A 17,394-nucleotide genomic window follows, 5' to 3' on the forward strand; every position below is an offset into this window, starting at 1 on the left:
TAACCTAAATTCTACATTCAAAAGAGGAATGGTTAAATGGATTACAGAATCATCACACAAGGGAGGACAGAGCCATCGTTACAAATGACAGACCCGCCACACTGACCCGAAAAGAACACGAGCGTCCAAACATCTTAAGTTCAAAATACTTCAGATTAAGTGTAAGTGGAAAGTGACCCTATCTGTACCACAGGAGAAATTCCCAGGTGTTTATGTGTGAATGAGCGACGCGACAGGAAGGGGCACCCACGGGTGAGTGCAGGAGCCGCGTGGACTGGACTGACCTCTCTGTGATTCGTGCTTCTCGGTCTTGCCCTGGTAGTCAAAGCCCACGGCACTCTTGTCCACCCGGTCGGCCTGCACGCCGTACTTGCCGCCGAAGCCACTCGAGTAGTCTGCGGGGATAGGGCAGCAGGCAGTGAGGGAGCCCGATAACAGACACGCTGTGGCTTTGGTGAAACTAAGTCGGCGTGCGTCTCACCAAGACACCAAGCACACATGTTAAGACACACGAGAGTGACACAGGACACCAGGCCATCAGGGGCACCTCTGTCACGACAGCAGGATGAAGCTGCACTCCCACTTGGAAAACTAACCATTCGCATGAAGGTCAGTGGGTAAAGAAAGCTACGCAGCGAGACACTTTCCAGAAAAGGCCCCACCCCTCCCACACGCCCATGCCGGGCTGACAGGGCCGGAGTGCTCAGACTGAGCGCTTGTCCCTGGGTCACGCAATGACACACGGAGTCAGAAGGAAAGGAGCTTGCAAAACAAACAAAACAAAAATACCTCAAATGCTTTGAGGAGGGGATATGCTTGCATTTTCAAAAATGGCTTTCTGGGACCAACGTGACCTAACAAAGGCTTGTAACCAACATCATGTAAACACTGGGGGGCCATATCGACCCCACTTTCTAACCCGGGGGAATGTTAGCTTTTCGCCAACAAAGTCAGAGCATGAGCTTTGCAGGGGTGATACGGCTCGGAGGAAGGGAAGGTGGCTTCTGCAGCCACGTCGGAGGCATCACGATGACAGCAGAGGCCAGAGCTTCACGAGCTGGTGACAGGATGCATTGTCACACCACCAGGTGACCCAGACACTTACAGGGGGCAGAGTCCTCCGTGATACCCCGTCACCCCCGTCACCGTCGGCCTGCTCCGCATCTTACCTTTCTGGGAGGCGTGCTTCTCGGTTTTCCCCTGGTATTCGAAGCCCACAGCAGACTGCAGGGACGAGATAAGTGAAATGCATTTTTAAACGCCTCCACAATTCATTCTTAAAGACACAGACCACATTATCTTTCTAACTTTGGTTTCCCGAGCCAGGTGCAGGGTCTAATGAATGCCAAGAGCGCTGGCATTTGGAAGCTGCAGGCCACACCCCCCTAACAAAGCCCGGGGCTGCCCAGGGAAGGCCGCGTCCCAGCCAGCCTGTGCCAGTTATGCTCGTGAGTCTCAGCCACCTCTATCCTCCAGGTCGATCCCCTACGGCCAAAGAGACACTTGCTTTTCAGATGATATTCGCGGACCCAACACTGTGGGGGTGTCCTCGAGCACCAGCCCCAGGGGATGGGCCCTGTCACCCCACTTTACAGACAGGGAAGTGTGAACCACGGCTGACCAGCAGGGAGCCAGGCCAGAAGGTGGACTGAGGTCCGACTCCAAACCCAAGGTCTCCACTGTGTCAGGCCGAGGCCCAGCCGCCGCACAGCATCTGGGCGTAAGCGCAGCGCTGGACATGGTGTGTGCGCCACGCTCTGCCGTATGGGCTCTGAACCTCGCTCCGTCACAGTGACAGCCACGCGGGGAGGGTGGGCAGAAATGGCCTCCGCTGGCACATTCCTGGGCACATCTAAGCTGTCCCTGGTCCGTCTGATGAGCAGATCCCGACACAGCGACTCTGCAGCCCACATGGATAAGGCCTTCCCGCTCTCCTGTCCTCGTGTACTTAGCGCAGTCACCTCGGAGCAGCGCAGAGGCAGGGCCACCTTCGTGCCCCCTCCGGAAGCTCAGAGGACACACCGGGCAGCACATCGAGGCTGGCAGCCGGCTCTGAGCTACAGGGAGTGGTCCCCTGCTGGTCCCCAGGGCACATCACTCACCTGGTCAACTCTGTCCAGCTGGACCCCGAACTTGCCCCCGAAGCCACGGACGGAATCAACCTGCGAGCAGTGCTTGGAAAGGCTGGCCTGGTACTCATGGCCGACGGCGGACTGCACAGGACAGACAGACAGTCAGGCGCCCGTTGCAGTGCAGGGTCTGCGGGGTGCTCCTTCAACACCCTCAGCATGGAGTCGGTGCAGGGCTTATGATTCCCGGGGCACCGCCCCACCCCGGCCTGTGCAGGCGGTCACTGCGCTCCCTTGGCCTTGGGCCCCAGGAAGCCGCCCGAGAACCCCGGCCACATGGGGCTTCTGACACGGCTGGGTGTGCAGAAAGGACCAGGAGGCCAATCCCCGCCCAGAAACCAGAGCCAGCAGCCGGCAACACAGCGCCGAAGGTCCGTTCAAAGGAAGACAGTTGGCGATCTGGCTACTCGGCCAAAGTGAGACATTTTCATACCATGTGACCCAGGAATCGGGACCAAGACTTACTTTGCTAACAAACTGAAATAGACACACGTGCTTTCGTTACAATATGTATTCAGAGTCAACACCTACTGAGCCTACGCCCCACCCAGGAATGGAGCAGGCCTGTCACCCATGGGCTCATCCAATTTCACAAACTCTGTCATCCCCACTGGCAGATAGAAGCAGGCTCAGCCACCTTCTGCTCAAGATGTCACGTCTACCGAACAGCAAACCCTGGGCTTTCCACACGCTTCCCGCCACGGACGGAGTGAGCACACCATGGCCGCGGGCCACACCCCCACCTCAGCCCTTTGTGAGTCAAGCTTTTGGGAACCCAGTCACACCCGTCATTCATACAGTGTCTACGACCGCGTTGGTGATTCGACCATCTGGGTCAGTAGTCGTGTCAGAGACGTGAGGGCCCACAAGCTGAAAACATTCCTACCCAAACTCTGGGGCCCTCGGCCCTGCCCAGCCTCACAGGATCCCCGCTGGCTCCCGGGTCAGAGTGGACAGTGGTCATGGAGCCCTTCAGGGCAGCAAGGACATGACTGACACGTGACCCAGTGCGGGGCGTGGAGAAGGCACACGCAAACCTTTGGTCTTACTCAGCACGTCACCCCTGCCTGGGAAGTGCCCCCGACCCCCCACCACAGCTGCCTCCTACAGTTAGGGGCCTGTCAGGCCCTACCACAAACGTGCTTCCGGTCTGTTCATCTCCAACTTCACTGCCTGGGTTTGCAGTCAGACTAACGCAGGGTTAACAGCAACTCAGTGTCCATTCTTCCCATGTCCCAGGGAAAAAAGCATGTTTAATTCTGAACTTCAGAGCTGTGTTACTTTCTTTTCTTCCCAGGTTCCAACGTCTGTAGCCAACTGCCAATGCGTGGGGCCCCACAGCCTCCAAAAACCTCTGTGGTGGACACTGCCCAACATGGCCTCCAGGGTCACGTGTGAAAATCTTCAACAAAGCAACATCCACAGGCGGCGTGCCAAAGGGTTCCCAGCATGACTAATCCGAAAGAACTTGGAAGAAAATGGTTCCAAAACTATGGCCACAGTGACAGCTTGGCAATTCCTCCAGCTTTTTGATTGACACAGATTACCCCCAAATTGCCTGTGACCTTATACTGACGACACTCCGTCTGTTACTAGACAGTCACACACGGGGCAGGGCGCTGAATGGACGCTGGGTCTCGGATGTGGCCAACACGAGGAATGGCGCCCAAGCCACACAGCACGGCCACCTCTGGTCCTGGAGGCTGCAAGTGCCCAGACTGCAGTGTAGACAGGACCCGACAGCTGCTGCGCCTCCTGTCCACACACCCCTCACAAACATGCGTTCACCGAGGTGGGTTTGTTCTGGAAGTCTCCATCACACTGTCCTCAATTCTCGACAGATCTCCATTTTTTTTTCAATTTCTGGACAGGACAAGTTACAGATAACTTAAGCCACTTATGTTTGGGTTTGAATCTTACTTATTTCTGACAACAGGTTGGTACAACCCTGCTCACAGAGTTGACAGCTAACCTTCCCTCATGCGCTGAGGCACGGAGGGGGAACCGAGGGACTAACCTTTGGGGAGGACGGCCCAGGTCGTCCACTGGGAAGGACAGAGCACGTCTCTGAGCTGTCCAGGTACCAATGATGCATCAGCCAGAGACAGCGGCTCTGGGCACCCAAGAGATGTCCATTCAGAGCCATCACGGTGCCAGGCCGGGGACCATGAGTCTCGGACTCTAAGAGCCTCCATGGAGAGGACAGCACGATGTGGCAGCACGGATGAGAGAGAGAAGCTGAGGGTGGCAGCAGAGGGCACAGGCAGAGGCAGCCGCAGGCTCGTGGGAGGGCGGGGGGACGGGGGGCCCTTTAGAGAAGCCCAAGGCGAGGTGCTACGAGTGACATGGTCCCAGCAGCAACAGAGAAGCAGGAAGTCACAGCGCGGTGGCTGCTGTTCTCCAGCTCTTCCTTGATAGATTTTCCCCAACGTGCCATCTTTCCAACCCGGAGTTGGGGGTGCAAACTTCTACTGAATTTCTCTTTTAACTCCCCACAATCCCGCGAGCACAAGCTTCACTGCGGTGGGAAAGGCTTCCACTTACTTGGTTCTCTCACGGCCTTAAACACAGGGAGTTTTGTCTGTTTGCACCACTAAAAGCTACCATATTTTTTTTTTAGAATCCAAAGATGATTCTGCCCCCCACTTTCCTGTTTCAGTGTTAAGACGTCTCCACGAGTGACAGCCACACTGTGAAAAGTCCCTGCCTCTTTCCTGCAGCTCGCTTTTTATCTGATTCCAGCTCAGGGCTAATTCTGGACACGGTCTGTGGTGCCCACAGGCCCCCCCGTATCTCCTCTGCGGTGACAGTGCACTGTGACACAGACATGACACAGCTCAGACGCTGAATCCGATCCATGCGCGAGGGGCCAGGTGTGGAATTACAGACCAGAACCCGACACCAGTGGATACTTGCACACAGAAGGCAGGCCGACCTCTGCTGGGTCAGAACCCCCCTGCGCGGCTCAGGACATTCCCAGAATGCAAGGATCAGCCTGACCGTCTTCGCTCCCGGAGAGGGGGCGGGCAGAGGGATTCCCGCCCGAACGTCAAAGGCTGACGCATCCAGCCAGCACTTCCATTGCGGTTGTGCTTGGACTTGGCTGGGGGGCAGTGACGTTATGCCGAGTACCGGGCTGCTCTCTGAAGGTCATTAAATACGTGAAGGCTGCATGTTCACCCGTGACGTGGAACGTGGGGCCCACAGATCTGGTTCTGGTCTGTGGACAGGCACGCAGATGTCGGGCAGTGGTGGCACCAACACTGCAGTCCACATGCTTCCGCAGCGCTGGCCTGGGGGCTGACCTCCCGCTCTGGGCCTCCCTACGCATCAGCTGCGCCCCGGCTTCTGAGAATCTTAAAAGGGCATCTATACAGCGGGAGTACTGGACGAGCGCGGCCAATCAACGGGACCAGTTTGGGCAAATCTCGTCCTCAACCAATCAACTCAAAGCTTAACCTGAGGAACAGTTGGAGTGGCGACTTTGCTGACCGTGGGAGAGCGCAAAGCACGCCAGGAACCTGCAGCAAAGACCACTTACTTTGTCCATTCTGTCCTGTTCCACGCCAAACTTCCCTCCGTAACCATGAGAGGCTTTTGGTCCTGTTTCAAGTTCCTTCTCCTTGAGGGTTTGGTGTTCTTGAAAAACATTCTCTCTCAGCTTGTGTATGCTGGAAGGGAAGAAAGGAAACAGGAGCAAAGCAGTCAGACAGATGTGCCTCCTTTCCTTCTGGTTCAGGGAAGGACAGGAAACAGACGTGTCAGGTGTCACCATCTGGGGCCGCCCAAACTCTGCCTTCCCTGCACTTTCTCATGGTCCCGCCAGCTGGCCCACCTGTTCCTGCAGTTCTCAGAGGCAAATGCAAGTCCATTTAGGGGACACAGATCGGAATCCGCACAGTGAGTCCCCCAGGTGACCCCAAGGTAGCTGCCTTGACATGTGAACTCCCCACATTTATCTCACACGGAGAAAAGCGTCTCCATCTTATTATATAACCAAGTTAGGAGAGCTAGCTCCTGTCAATGGCTCCCCTGAGACAGAGGGGAAAACAAAGTCAGGCGCCCCTTCCCCAGGTATTGCTAGGACACCGGTCGAAACATTTGATCAGCTTCTCCTTACCTGGAGTACTCCAGCTTTTCATACACTCAAAGGCTTTCAGGATCTACAACCTAAAAGCCATGTTTTGCTTTAAACACCTGGGATAGTGAAAGAGATCCCAAATGTGGACCAACACAGGCAGGCCAGGAAGCCTGCCTGATGTGTTCCTGGTGCCCCTCTGCAGCCGTCACCACTAGGAGACCCTGGGAAACCCAGGGGACACCTTCAGTATCTGCACAACAATCCCAGAAGTACTGCCACGAAGCGAGACCAACCAGGAGACCACCCAACCCCCACGAGCAGGGGACACCACTCCCCAAATCCTGGAAGGCCCACAGGTTCCAGGAACGGTCCCATTCCCCTTGTGGTCTCTGAATTCCAGCCAACCCAGAGGCCGCCTGCCTGTACCAGAGAGTTCTTTTGTTCTCTAATCTGCCCTCTCCTGCATGTGTCCAGGCCACGGGGACAGAAACGACAAAGGGAACGGGTGACTGAACCAGTTTGGGAGTTAGCCCAACGCCACAGCCAATAACCCAGGCAGCGCCAGACCCCCAGCAGCCCCGAGGCCCAGCTCCTCTCTGCAGACCCGGGCCCTTTACAGCCTCCAGTGGCTTCTGTGCCGGGTGGGGGCGCAAGGGGTGGGGGGCTCAAACACTTGTGTCTGAAATGGCCACACTGCAGACTCCCCTTCTCTGGATGACTTCCTGCAGTGCTCTCACACAAGAACAGCCTCTTCCTCCTGCAAAGCTCCTGGGGCCGAGCAGGTCCCCTGGTCAGTGACGGCGCCCTCACGATTGGGGCACGGGAGGGGACACCCAAATCCAGGTGGCCGAAAAAAAGTCTGAGCACATTTTCTAAGTCCCTCTTATCTACACTTCCTGAAAAGAAGACAAACTACCCCAGAAATGGCAGTTTACGGCGCTGCCAAGGCAGGGACAATGCCACGGTTCTCAGTTCTCCTATTCAGGGCTCTTTGTGAGGACACAATGCTGGGAATTCAGCTCACAGTACCCAATGGACAGTGATAAAAGTCACAAAACTGGAATAAAATAATAAAAATTAACGAGGGATGTTTAAAGTCGAAGGTAGTCAAACACATCTCCTATGTCAGAAACGGCCACATGTAGGAAGAGCTTAGGTGAGTACGTCCTTGACAAAAACTACACCATTGAAAGCAGACGCTCGAGAATTCTAAGTACACATACACGTGTACGTACACACACACACACGCACGTCTTATACTCACCTGTAAGGCTGTTAGCGTATACACCTGGACGTACACACACGCATGTCCTACGCTCACCCGTAAGGCTGTTAGGAGACACACACGTATGTACACACACATATGCACACACACACATGTACACATCGTGTCTCGTCTTCACGATTGCACAACTGGATCAGGTCACCAGATAAAACAAAAGCAATTCCAACAGGCCAGGGCATCCCACGGATTAGCCAGAGATATAAATACATTCATCTTTCAGAATGTCCTTTTCACGCCGCTACTGGGGAAGTCTCTTACTTGATGTGTTCCTGGTGCCCAGAGCCTTGCACGGTTTTGGCCCCCCATCTTTGCTCCTTCTCACTTACATCATTCTGAAAGGAACAGGAAGTGATGAGTCAATTCCACAGCCCCCCCTGTAAGACAAACAATGAATCCCCCACCAAAACACCTGGACAGTCACTGTCAGGAAAACCAGCACAGAGGAGGGCTGGTGGCTCATACCACAAAGTCAGGGTCCGTCTCCCAGTCATCAGCGCCCCCGTCGTCCTGCGTGACGGTCACGGCGTGGCCTGCCGACGCTTTCCACATCTGAAAGAGCAGCCAGACGGTTACGGACACCTGGGGGAGCCGTTCTCAGAGGCCAGCAGATGTGCCCTTTGGCACAAAGTACCCAAACCCTAAGACAACCCAGGAAGAGCTGGGGAGCTTACGATCAAATGGTCATCAAAATGCCGGTGCTTGGATGACATGGCAGGAACAAAAGAAACGTACTGTTCGAGTTTTAATACTGTTGGCATCAGAAACACACCAGAAATACTCTGGCTTCAGCTCAAGAAAATGTTCTGGAAAATAACTGGTGTGTGCACTTACTTCATTTATTAGAAATACATCCCTATTCCACTAAGTCTTATGACAAAAGTGTGCTCCATGCAAAAAGCACCTATTTTTGGTTGTCCAACACTACGAACATAGTAAATGTCACCAAAGGTAAAACTTTCTGTTACATGTACTTCATTTTTTTAAAAGCACCCATTTTTATTTCAAACACTTACTGGAAATGTAACAGTGACTTTTTTTTAACTCAGACTGACAATTCAGTAAGTATTTCAAGGAATTCATTAAAGGGTGGCTTTACCATCTGTGTGGGGAAACACACAGTATGTAACATGCCAACTTTTCCTGTGTCAGACAATTCTCCACATGGGCCACCACGTTGCTTCCTCAGCGCCTGGACTCTTAAGGTTTTATCTGGTACAGAGAACAGCCCTACAGCTTGACACCCAAACAAGATCATGCTGCTCGTAACCGCAAGGGTGAAATCCAACCTTTAAGGGTTTCAAACGAAAACCACGTCTGAGAAGAATGGGTTCAGCTTCCACAGAAGTACTAATCAATTTTCACCCAGGTCGGGAAGCAACTGAACGATCCGTTTAATTTAATCAACCAGAAGCTCCAGCCAGGTGTCTGCAGGGAAGACGTCCAAGTCTCCCCCGGGGAGGCGCCACACTGGTGCTTCGGTGCTTGAATTAAGACAGGACAAAAGCTCCTCACAGCTTGACAATCTCTCATCTAGATACGGCCCCTCCAGCTCGCTGGGTCTCAAGTCCAAATTCAAGGTGGTATCGAACGTGAATCAGGGCACAGCGCTCTCCGATTTCCAGATTCGACTCCTACCGCAGTCACCTGGGTGGACCGTCTGTGGCTGGGTGGAGCAGGGCCAGCAATGTCCCCTCCGGGCCACCTCAAACCTCATTCCCTCTGTCTAGGTGTCCCAAAGCAAGAACGGCCCAGACGTCATCTGCTACTGACACAATTTTAGAGAGCAGACAGACTCCCAATCTCAGCCTGGGAAGCACCGCCAGCCAGTCTCGCCCCAGTGAGCCCAGGCGAACGCCACCAACGAAGCAACAGCTGCCCGAAAGTGAACTGACTGCCCACAGCCTCTGCCTCCCTAAGCCGTCTGCCCTGGACAGGCTCACGTCCCCTACGGCAGAGGTGAAAGCAGATGTCTTTGCCTGATACTTTCTCAGATTCATCAGGAACACAGGAGCAGAGCCCAAGCTTCCCCGATCTTTCTGGATGCCTGGGCACGGCGAGCAGACCGTCAGGCCTCGTGGCTCCTCCCGCCTTCCACAGAGCAAGTGGAAGAGGCCAGGCCACTCCTCTGGGAGGACACTGGTGCTTCCTGTTCCTCCACCCGAGTTTTCTGGAACCCCCTCATTTTTCTAAAGCTCGGGCAGAAATTTCCTCCCAGAAAATGACTGCCCCTATCTCCATCAACCCTGTGGGAGAACACCCCCTCCCTGTCCTCGTATAGGGAGGGGTCCACCCTGACCATCCAAAGGGAGAGAACAAACCTTTCTTTCTGGCTGAAGATGAAACGCTGTTCACAAAAGTCTGTTTAAAAAGCAGCAATCCAATGAGGGATTTCCAGGCATTTGGGAATGATTCTGTCTGTAAAAAGATTAAGGGTGATCTCTTAAGATTAAGAAGATGTCTGTTGACAGGTGCTCTGGGCAAATCCTTATGTGTGAAGATCCCTTTAGAATACCTCTGAAATCTTCCCAAACAACCAGGTTTTATAAAGAAGTCTGAGAGGAGGATGAGCAATTGGCATTTTCCTCACCAAAAAGCTCAACCGCTTTTCAGACACATTGAGAGACTACAGAAAATCAGAAGTTTCAAAGTTTTACAACCGTACGAAGTGTCTTCTTAACGCAAACAGAAATTATTGCCTGAATTGGTGGCACACACATTTCCTGTTTGCTATCATCCCGGTAAGCGTCCATTTTTAGTTCATTCTAATTCATGACATTGCTAAAAAGAATAAAATTCTATTACTGTGAGTTTTTAAGAAAGTAATGTAAGAAAAAGACGCCAGGAAGGGGTCATAATGTATGTGTGTGTGGGACAGGGGATAAGGGGCAGATGCGATTACTGCATGAGATCAAGACGCCAGCTCCCTAAGCCACAAGCTCCCCAAGCCACTAACGCATGACGTCTCCCATAGGACTACACCCCAGCCTCGCCTGGAGGCTGTATTGCTAGACAGTGCACAGCAGACGATTCAAATTCCCTTGTTTCTGGGAGAAGCCAGTCACAGGCTGGAGCCCCTTAGGTCAGCAGCAGCTTGTCAGGAATTCGGAACTGCAGGGAGGGAGCTCTGTTGGCCCTTCCTGTGCGCAACTACCCCGCAGCTCCCGACCCCACTGTTGGCCCCTTCCTTCCCCTCACGCCCCTCAGAAGCCCTCACTTACGCAGGTCGCTCAGTACAGTCTGCGTAAGGCAGTCCCCGCTGTAATCAGCACCTATAAAACTACCCAAGAGCCACTAGTGATAGGCTCAAATCTAAAATCACATATTACCCTCTCAATATTTTAAATGAAAAAAACATAATACCCCTAGCTGCCATTGATAGTGCACTGATGGTAAACCTTCCTTGTAAACGGCACCCGTACAAATCAAGCTGCACAAGTGTGAAGTAATCTTGCATTTCCACGTAAAAGAGTGAAAAAGTCCTCCAACCAGGAATGCATTCAGTGCAGAACTGGCTTTCCATTAAGCTCACTATCTCGTGTAGCAGAAAACCAACAGCCTGAGAGCACGAGGCCATGCCCTACACCAGTCACTCAGGAAACCCCTCCCTGCGGCCCCCGCTCAGTTTACTCAAAGTACCTGCCTGCACCCTGATAACTGAAAGGCAGGACCTCTGACAGGCACTTCCCAGCTCCAGACGGGCCCAGGACACAGGCTGTCGCAATACCAGGCAGGCAATCCCAGCGCTCAGTGACTCACTCAGCCGTGCACTTTGAGCACCTACCGTGTTTCCCCGAAAATAAGCCCTAGCCAGACAACCAGCTCTAATGGAGCAAAAATTAACATAAGACCCGATCTTATATTAATTTTTGCTCCAAAAGACGCATTAAAGGTGGTTGTCTGGCTAGGGCGTATTTTCGGGGAAACGGTACTGCACACAGCCTGGACCAAAGGTCTGACTCACCAATTCCCATTTCTTCAAAGTGATTTAAAGATAAGTTCATCAAAATGCTTCAACTAAGTCAGCTGTAGTGGGGGGTAAACTTCAGTTACTGGGGGAGAGCATCAAAAAACCACTCTGCGCGACCCCGGCTCTTTCTACTGGGGTCTGACAGCCGCCCTTGGGGCTCTTCCTTGCTCCCGGAGTATGTGGGGGCAGGTTCCTCCCCAGGACAGCCTCAGTGCCTGGTGACTCACCGCGGTCTAACACAGGAATGGGGTAGGGGCCCTCAGCCCTTCCAGCCCTAGGCTCGCCTGGCTACTACGCTGGATCACGAGGTCTGGATCCAGCTGGGTCTAGCCCCCTGACAAAGCCAGAGGGGGGGAGGGAGCAAGTAAACTCAGAGCCCAAATGCGTCACCCAGGAGCCAGCAATCATTCCCAGAGGCTCCAGAGCTGTGACCAGAGGAAGATGGAGTTCCCCGGGAGGCCCACAGGTCCTCAGATTCCAGTGGGGGAAGCCTGTCCCCTCTTCACCTGAGAGGCTCCAGCAGGAGACCAAGCTCCCATTGGAATATTCAGGCAACAGAAACAACAGAAAAACCAACAGCACCTTTCCGGTGACTTCCAACACACCCAGTGGAGGGGCTGTTCCAAATTTAGAGCGGCTCCAGGAGCTGCAGCTACGCGCGTCCATGCATTCCCACTGACCTGATTGCAGAACCTCCCCGGAGGTGCGGCCCCTCCCAGGCGGCCAGCGACCCCTCCGGCTCCAGTCCCACTCGAGGCGAAACCGACGCTTAGGAGCCCCAGCACCGTCGCCCTCGGCTTTGCACAGCTTTCCCCTAAGCCCCGGGGTGCTGGGCCCCGTCCCCCGCCCCGGTCCAGAACCCCCTCCCCGCGGGCCCGTCCCCGACCTGCGCCGGCTCAGACCTCGGGCCCCTTCGCCCCTGGACACTAACCCTCTTCCCTTCTGACCCCCTCCCCGCCTCCTGCAGCAGACCCGCCCCCTTCCCTCGGACACCGGCCCCCTCCCTCAGGCCCTGGGCCTTTCCCCGAGCCCCCCCGAGCCCCCGACCCCCTCCCGCGAGCCCCCCGAGCCCCCGGCCCCCTCCCGCGAGCCCCCCGAGCCCCCCGCCCCCTCCCCCGAGCCCCCGGGCCCACAGCCCCCTCCCCCGAGCCCCTCCCCCGAGCCCCCTCCCCCGAGACGTCAGCCCCCTCCCCCTCCCTCCGACCCCGGCCCGCCCCCGGCTCGGGGAAGCCTCGCCCGCGCTCCCCCCGCGCCCGAAACCGCGAGCGGAAGAGCGGCGAGACCGCGGCGGCCGCCGCTTCCTTCCCGTTTCGGGGCCTGGCGGCGCCCCGGGACCACAAGAGAAGAACCGGCCCTCCTCGCCCGCAGGAAGCCGCACTCGCTCACCGCCGCCTGGGGTCGGTCCGGCCCGGCTCGGCCCTGGCTTCGCTACGCCCGCCGCTCCCAAGCTCCAGCTCCACTTCCGGTTCCGCGGGCGGGGGCGGGGCCGCGGCCGCATCCGGGTCCCGGCGAGGCTCCGCCCCCGCCCGGCACGCCCCTCCCGGCTTCGGGTCCGCGGCTGCGGGAGCCCTGGTGACTGCGCGGCGGCCGCCGGCGGGCAGAGCTTCCTGGCGGCGCGGCTCCCCGCCGCCTCCCTGGGCCACGTGGCTCGCCCACCGCTAGCGCAAGCGCGAACCCCGCCTGGCGCGAGCCTGCAAAGCATGCTTTAACACGAAGTGCTCGTTTCTGCAGCGTAAATTTACAGAGCTCCCGTCGTGTGCAGACAGTCGAGGTGGTATTCCAGCACTGCCCTGGGTGAAAAAGGGAAAGTGAGCCAAGGTAGGGTCAATGCAAGTGCCTTGAGCCCTGAGGACTCACTCACAGGTGACTTCATCCTCCACGTGTCTTTCCATCCATCACCCACTCATCCATCCATCATCCATCCATCCATCAGTCACACATCCATCCATCCATCCACCCTCCACTCACCCACTCATCCATCCATCCATCCATCCATCTATCCATCCATCATCCATCCATCCATCCATCCATCCATCACCCACACATCCATCCATCCATCCATCCATCATCCATCCATCCATCCATCCATCCATCATCCATCCATCCATCCATCCATCCATCACCCACACATCCATCCATCCATCACCCACACATCCATTCATCCATCCATCACCCACTCAACCATCCATCCATCCATCCATCACCCACACATCCATCCATCCATCCATCACCCACTCATCCATCCATCCATCCATCCATCTATCCATCCATCAGTCACACATCCATCCATCCATCCACCCTCCACTCACCCACTCATCCATCCATCATCCATCCATCCATCCATCCGTCCATCATCCATCCATCCATCCATCCATCCATCCATCACCCACACATCCATCCATCCATCACCCACTCATCCATCCATCCATCCATCCATCACCCACACATCCATCCATCCATCCATCCATCACCCATACATCCATCCATCCATCACCCACACATCCATCCATCCATCCATCCATCACCCACACATCCATCCATCCATCCATCCATCACCCACACATCCATGCATCCATCCATCCATCACCCACACATCCATCCATCCATCCATCCATCACCCACACATCCATGCATCCATCCATCCATCACCCACACATCCATCCATCCATCCATCATCCATCCATCCATCCATCATCCATCCATCCATCCATCCATCATCCATCCATCCATCCATCCATCACCCACACATCCATCCATCCATCCATCCATCATCCATCCATCCATCCATCCATCCATCATCCATCCATCCATCCATCCATCCATCACCCACACATCCATCCATCCATCCATCACCCACTCAACCATCCATCCATCCATCCATCACTCACACATCCATCCATCTATCCATCCATCCATCATCCATCCATCCGTCCATCCATCCATCACCCACACATCCATCCATCCAAAAAAGGCCAGAGATGTGTTAGTGATAGAAGGTCAGCAGAACAAAATGGGCCTTTTCCTCACGGCCCTTGCAGCCTAGAAGAGAACTAAGGCATTAATCGCATAGATATATAATTAGGAAACAAGATAAATGCTATGAAGAAGTCTAAGATGTCATGAAATTATACTGAAGAGAAGGTAGGACCTGAACTGGAGATCAGAGAAGGTTTCTTTGAGCAAATTAAATTAACATTTGCATCAATATCTAATGGCCAAATGGGAATGAACATAGTAAGAAGTGAAGAATTTTCCAGGCAGGAAATGTCTTGCCGCAGAGGAACTGAAGGAAGGTCAGTGTAACGGAAGTGTGGAGATGAAGCAGGGCATTGCAGTGCTATGGGGCCAGGTCATGTAGAGGTTGGCAGGGCACAGCAAGGACTTTGGTTTTTATTTTTAAAGAAATGGGAAGTCCTTGAAGGAAGTTAAGTAGAGAAGAGAGATCATCAAGTGCGTATTGTAATAAGATTCCTCTGGCTGCTGAGCCGGGAATGGATGGGAAGAGGGCCAGGTAGGAGGAGCCTAGTACAACCAATTCAGGCAAACTGTTGGTAGCAGGTAAGATGGAGAGAAGTGAGTAGACACAGGAGACCTTTAAAAAGTTAAATTGTCACACTTGAGCATAGATTGGGGGGGTGTAATGGGGAAGGAGATGTCAGGTGTCAAAGAATTTTTTTTTTAAAAGATAAACTCACAATTTTCATACACATATAAAATGAACACGTCAAAGATTTATGAGGTCTGACAATTAAGTTCGCAAACTTGTTGCAATGATGTTGGTAACCTCTATTTTATATCAGAGAGATTATTCATTATTAATTTAACTAGACAGTTAACCAAGTTTACTATTTGGAAGTGCTGAAAAGGCTGCATGAAAAAGTTAGACGACCTGAGCTTTTCGCCAACAACTCATGGCTCTTGCATCACGACATGCACCAGCTCACACGGCACTGTCTGTGAGGGAGTTTTTAGCCAGTAAACAAATGACTGTTTTGGAACACCCTCCCTACTCACCTGATATGGTGACTTCTTTCTTTATGCAAAGATAATGGAAATATTGAAAGGAATACAGTTTGATGACATTCAGGACATCAAGGGTAATACAACCACTCTGATGGCCATTCCAGAAAAAGAGTTCCAAAATTGCTTTGAAGGATGGACTAGGCACTGGCATTGGGGCATAGCTTCCCAAGGGGAGTACTTCGAAGGTGACTGCAGTGATATTCAGCAATGAGGGATGTAACAGTTTTTCTACGATGAGTTCACAAACTTCATTATCAGACCTCGTAATAATGAATGAAGCAATAAAATGTTACAACTTCTTCAAAGGAAGTCAAAGGAATGCTGAAATGAATTTGCAAAAACTGGTCTACCCATAGGGCAATAGTCCATTGTATTTCACTAGACACAGCTAATTTGCATGTCTGTGGACAAGAATTATTTGCATTGCTGTCTGTTTTCTACAGGTTGACTGTTACCTCTATGGAGGTATAAGATCGTCTAGGCGAAAACGAAGGCTAGAATGAAAATAAAGGATAGAATCAGCTGGTTGTCCGAGGCTCCAACATTTTTGAAGGAATGTCCAAAAATCACTTTTACCATTCTAAAGTCTGAAATTTTTCCTTACACAACGATAACTCCTAGCATCTGAGTCACTTCTCAGACAAGGAATATTACGGGCAGTGGGAGACGCAGTAAGATTGAGGGGAGAGAGCGAGAATACAGTTTTGGACTCGGTACATTGATGGGCCTATGACACATCAAGGTGTGGTCCTCGAAGTGATGTTGGAGAGAAGGCTTTTCAGCGGGGGCGTTAAGAGTAAGTAGGGTTAGGACATAAAAGGTAGGACGGGGCTCCCAGGAAGAGGGAGAAATTCAAGCAAAGGCACAGAGGTGGCAAAGAATGGGGTGTGCACGGGGGCACAATGTCAGACAGAAAGAACTTAAGTATTTTCACGTCCATCATTATTACCGGCAGTGCAGTGGTGCGTGCAGCCAAGCAAAAGGCAAGACTCGCTGTCAGTGACAATTTCCATGGAGCGCTTTGCTCACTGCCTGAAGACAGGAACAGGTGCTGTGCACAAAGGCTCTGGAGGCTGAGCACCTGCCTGAAAACTCCAGCTCCACCGCCTACTAGCTGTGCGACAGTGGACAGTCTCACTGCCTTTCCGTGCTTCAGCTTCGCTATCTGTGCAGCTAGCACCTGCATCCTGGAGTTGTAATATGAAGACATGTCGTTTGGTTAGCACAGGGCCTGGCATGCAGAAATGCCCAGTGAGTGTTGGCCTTTCGCTGGCAATAATAGGAAGAGAAAGCCCTGGCAAGCCTGGCAAGATAGCTCCATTTTCCTTGAGGCGATGGAGGTCAGGGAGACTAGATGCCTTACTTGACGCCACACAGCAAGCGGGTGAGACCTGTTGTGACCCACACCTGTGGCCTGGGATCAGTTATTCAGAACACCCTCTTTCACTTGGGAAATTGTGGATACCTCAGTTCAGCCCCCAGGGACCCCCCACCTCCAGGTACCACTTGTGGAGGGAGCCTCCTCTAGTGTCCAAGTTGCTGCCCACGACCCAGGCCTCAACCAATCAGCACATTGCACTCCTCTAGCGTTAATTGGCTCAGGGATGGGCACATGCTCCAACTGGGTCCAATGGGACATCATTGAGGCTTCCTGGAGACAGGAGACAGGCCCCATCACACACACCGAGGGAAGAAGAGAAAAAGCAAAACAGAACACTTTCCACTTAAAATGAGCCTACAATATAAATTCCAAAGCAAATTCTAAGCACTAACATTAAACAAGAAAACCAAGACAATGAACAATGAGAATGTGAATTATTAAAGTTGAATTTTATGTTGTAGCACAATATGGGTATGATTTAAAAATATTAATGTTTTGACAAGGAACATTTATGAAATAGTCAAAACT

The 17,394-nt window shown here is 53.2% G+C and overlaps 1 protein-coding gene across 5 annotated transcripts in view; it reads right to left on the reverse strand.

The window, feature by feature from the left end:
- CTTN (cortactin) overlaps positions 1–12,979 on the reverse strand; it is a 29,727-nt gene extending 16,748 nt beyond the window's left edge. For 2 of the 5 annotated variants that reach the window (XM_081064903.1, XM_081064900.1), the window contains exons 1-8: positions 12,849–12,979; positions 9,814–9,910; positions 7,958–8,044; positions 7,754–7,827; positions 5,671–5,800; positions 2,103–2,213; positions 1,170–1,224; positions 285–395 (exon numbers count right to left, since the gene is read on the reverse strand). In XM_081064903.1, the coding sequence (XP_080921029.1) occupies positions 285–395; positions 1,170–1,224; positions 2,103–2,213; positions 5,671–5,800; positions 7,754–7,827; positions 7,958–8,044 (568 nt within the window). In that variant the 5' untranslated portion in view covers positions 9,814–9,910; positions 12,849–12,979. Of the gene's footprint in view, positions 1–284; positions 396–1,169; positions 1,225–2,102; positions 2,214–5,670; positions 5,801–7,753; positions 7,828–7,957; positions 8,045–9,813; positions 9,911–12,044; positions 12,391–12,848 lie in introns of those variants that run through there. The other 3 variants (XM_081064904.1, XM_081064901.1, XM_081064902.1) reach the window with 3 other exon arrangements.
- Positions 12,980–17,394: the final 4,415 nt, after the last annotated feature.

The sequence above is a fragment of the Rhinolophus hipposideros genome (genome assembly GCF_964194185.1).
Source record: "Rhinolophus hipposideros genome assembly, chromosome: 10".
Classification (NCBI taxonomy): domain Eukaryota; kingdom Metazoa; phylum Chordata; class Mammalia; order Chiroptera; family Rhinolophidae; genus Rhinolophus; species Rhinolophus hipposideros.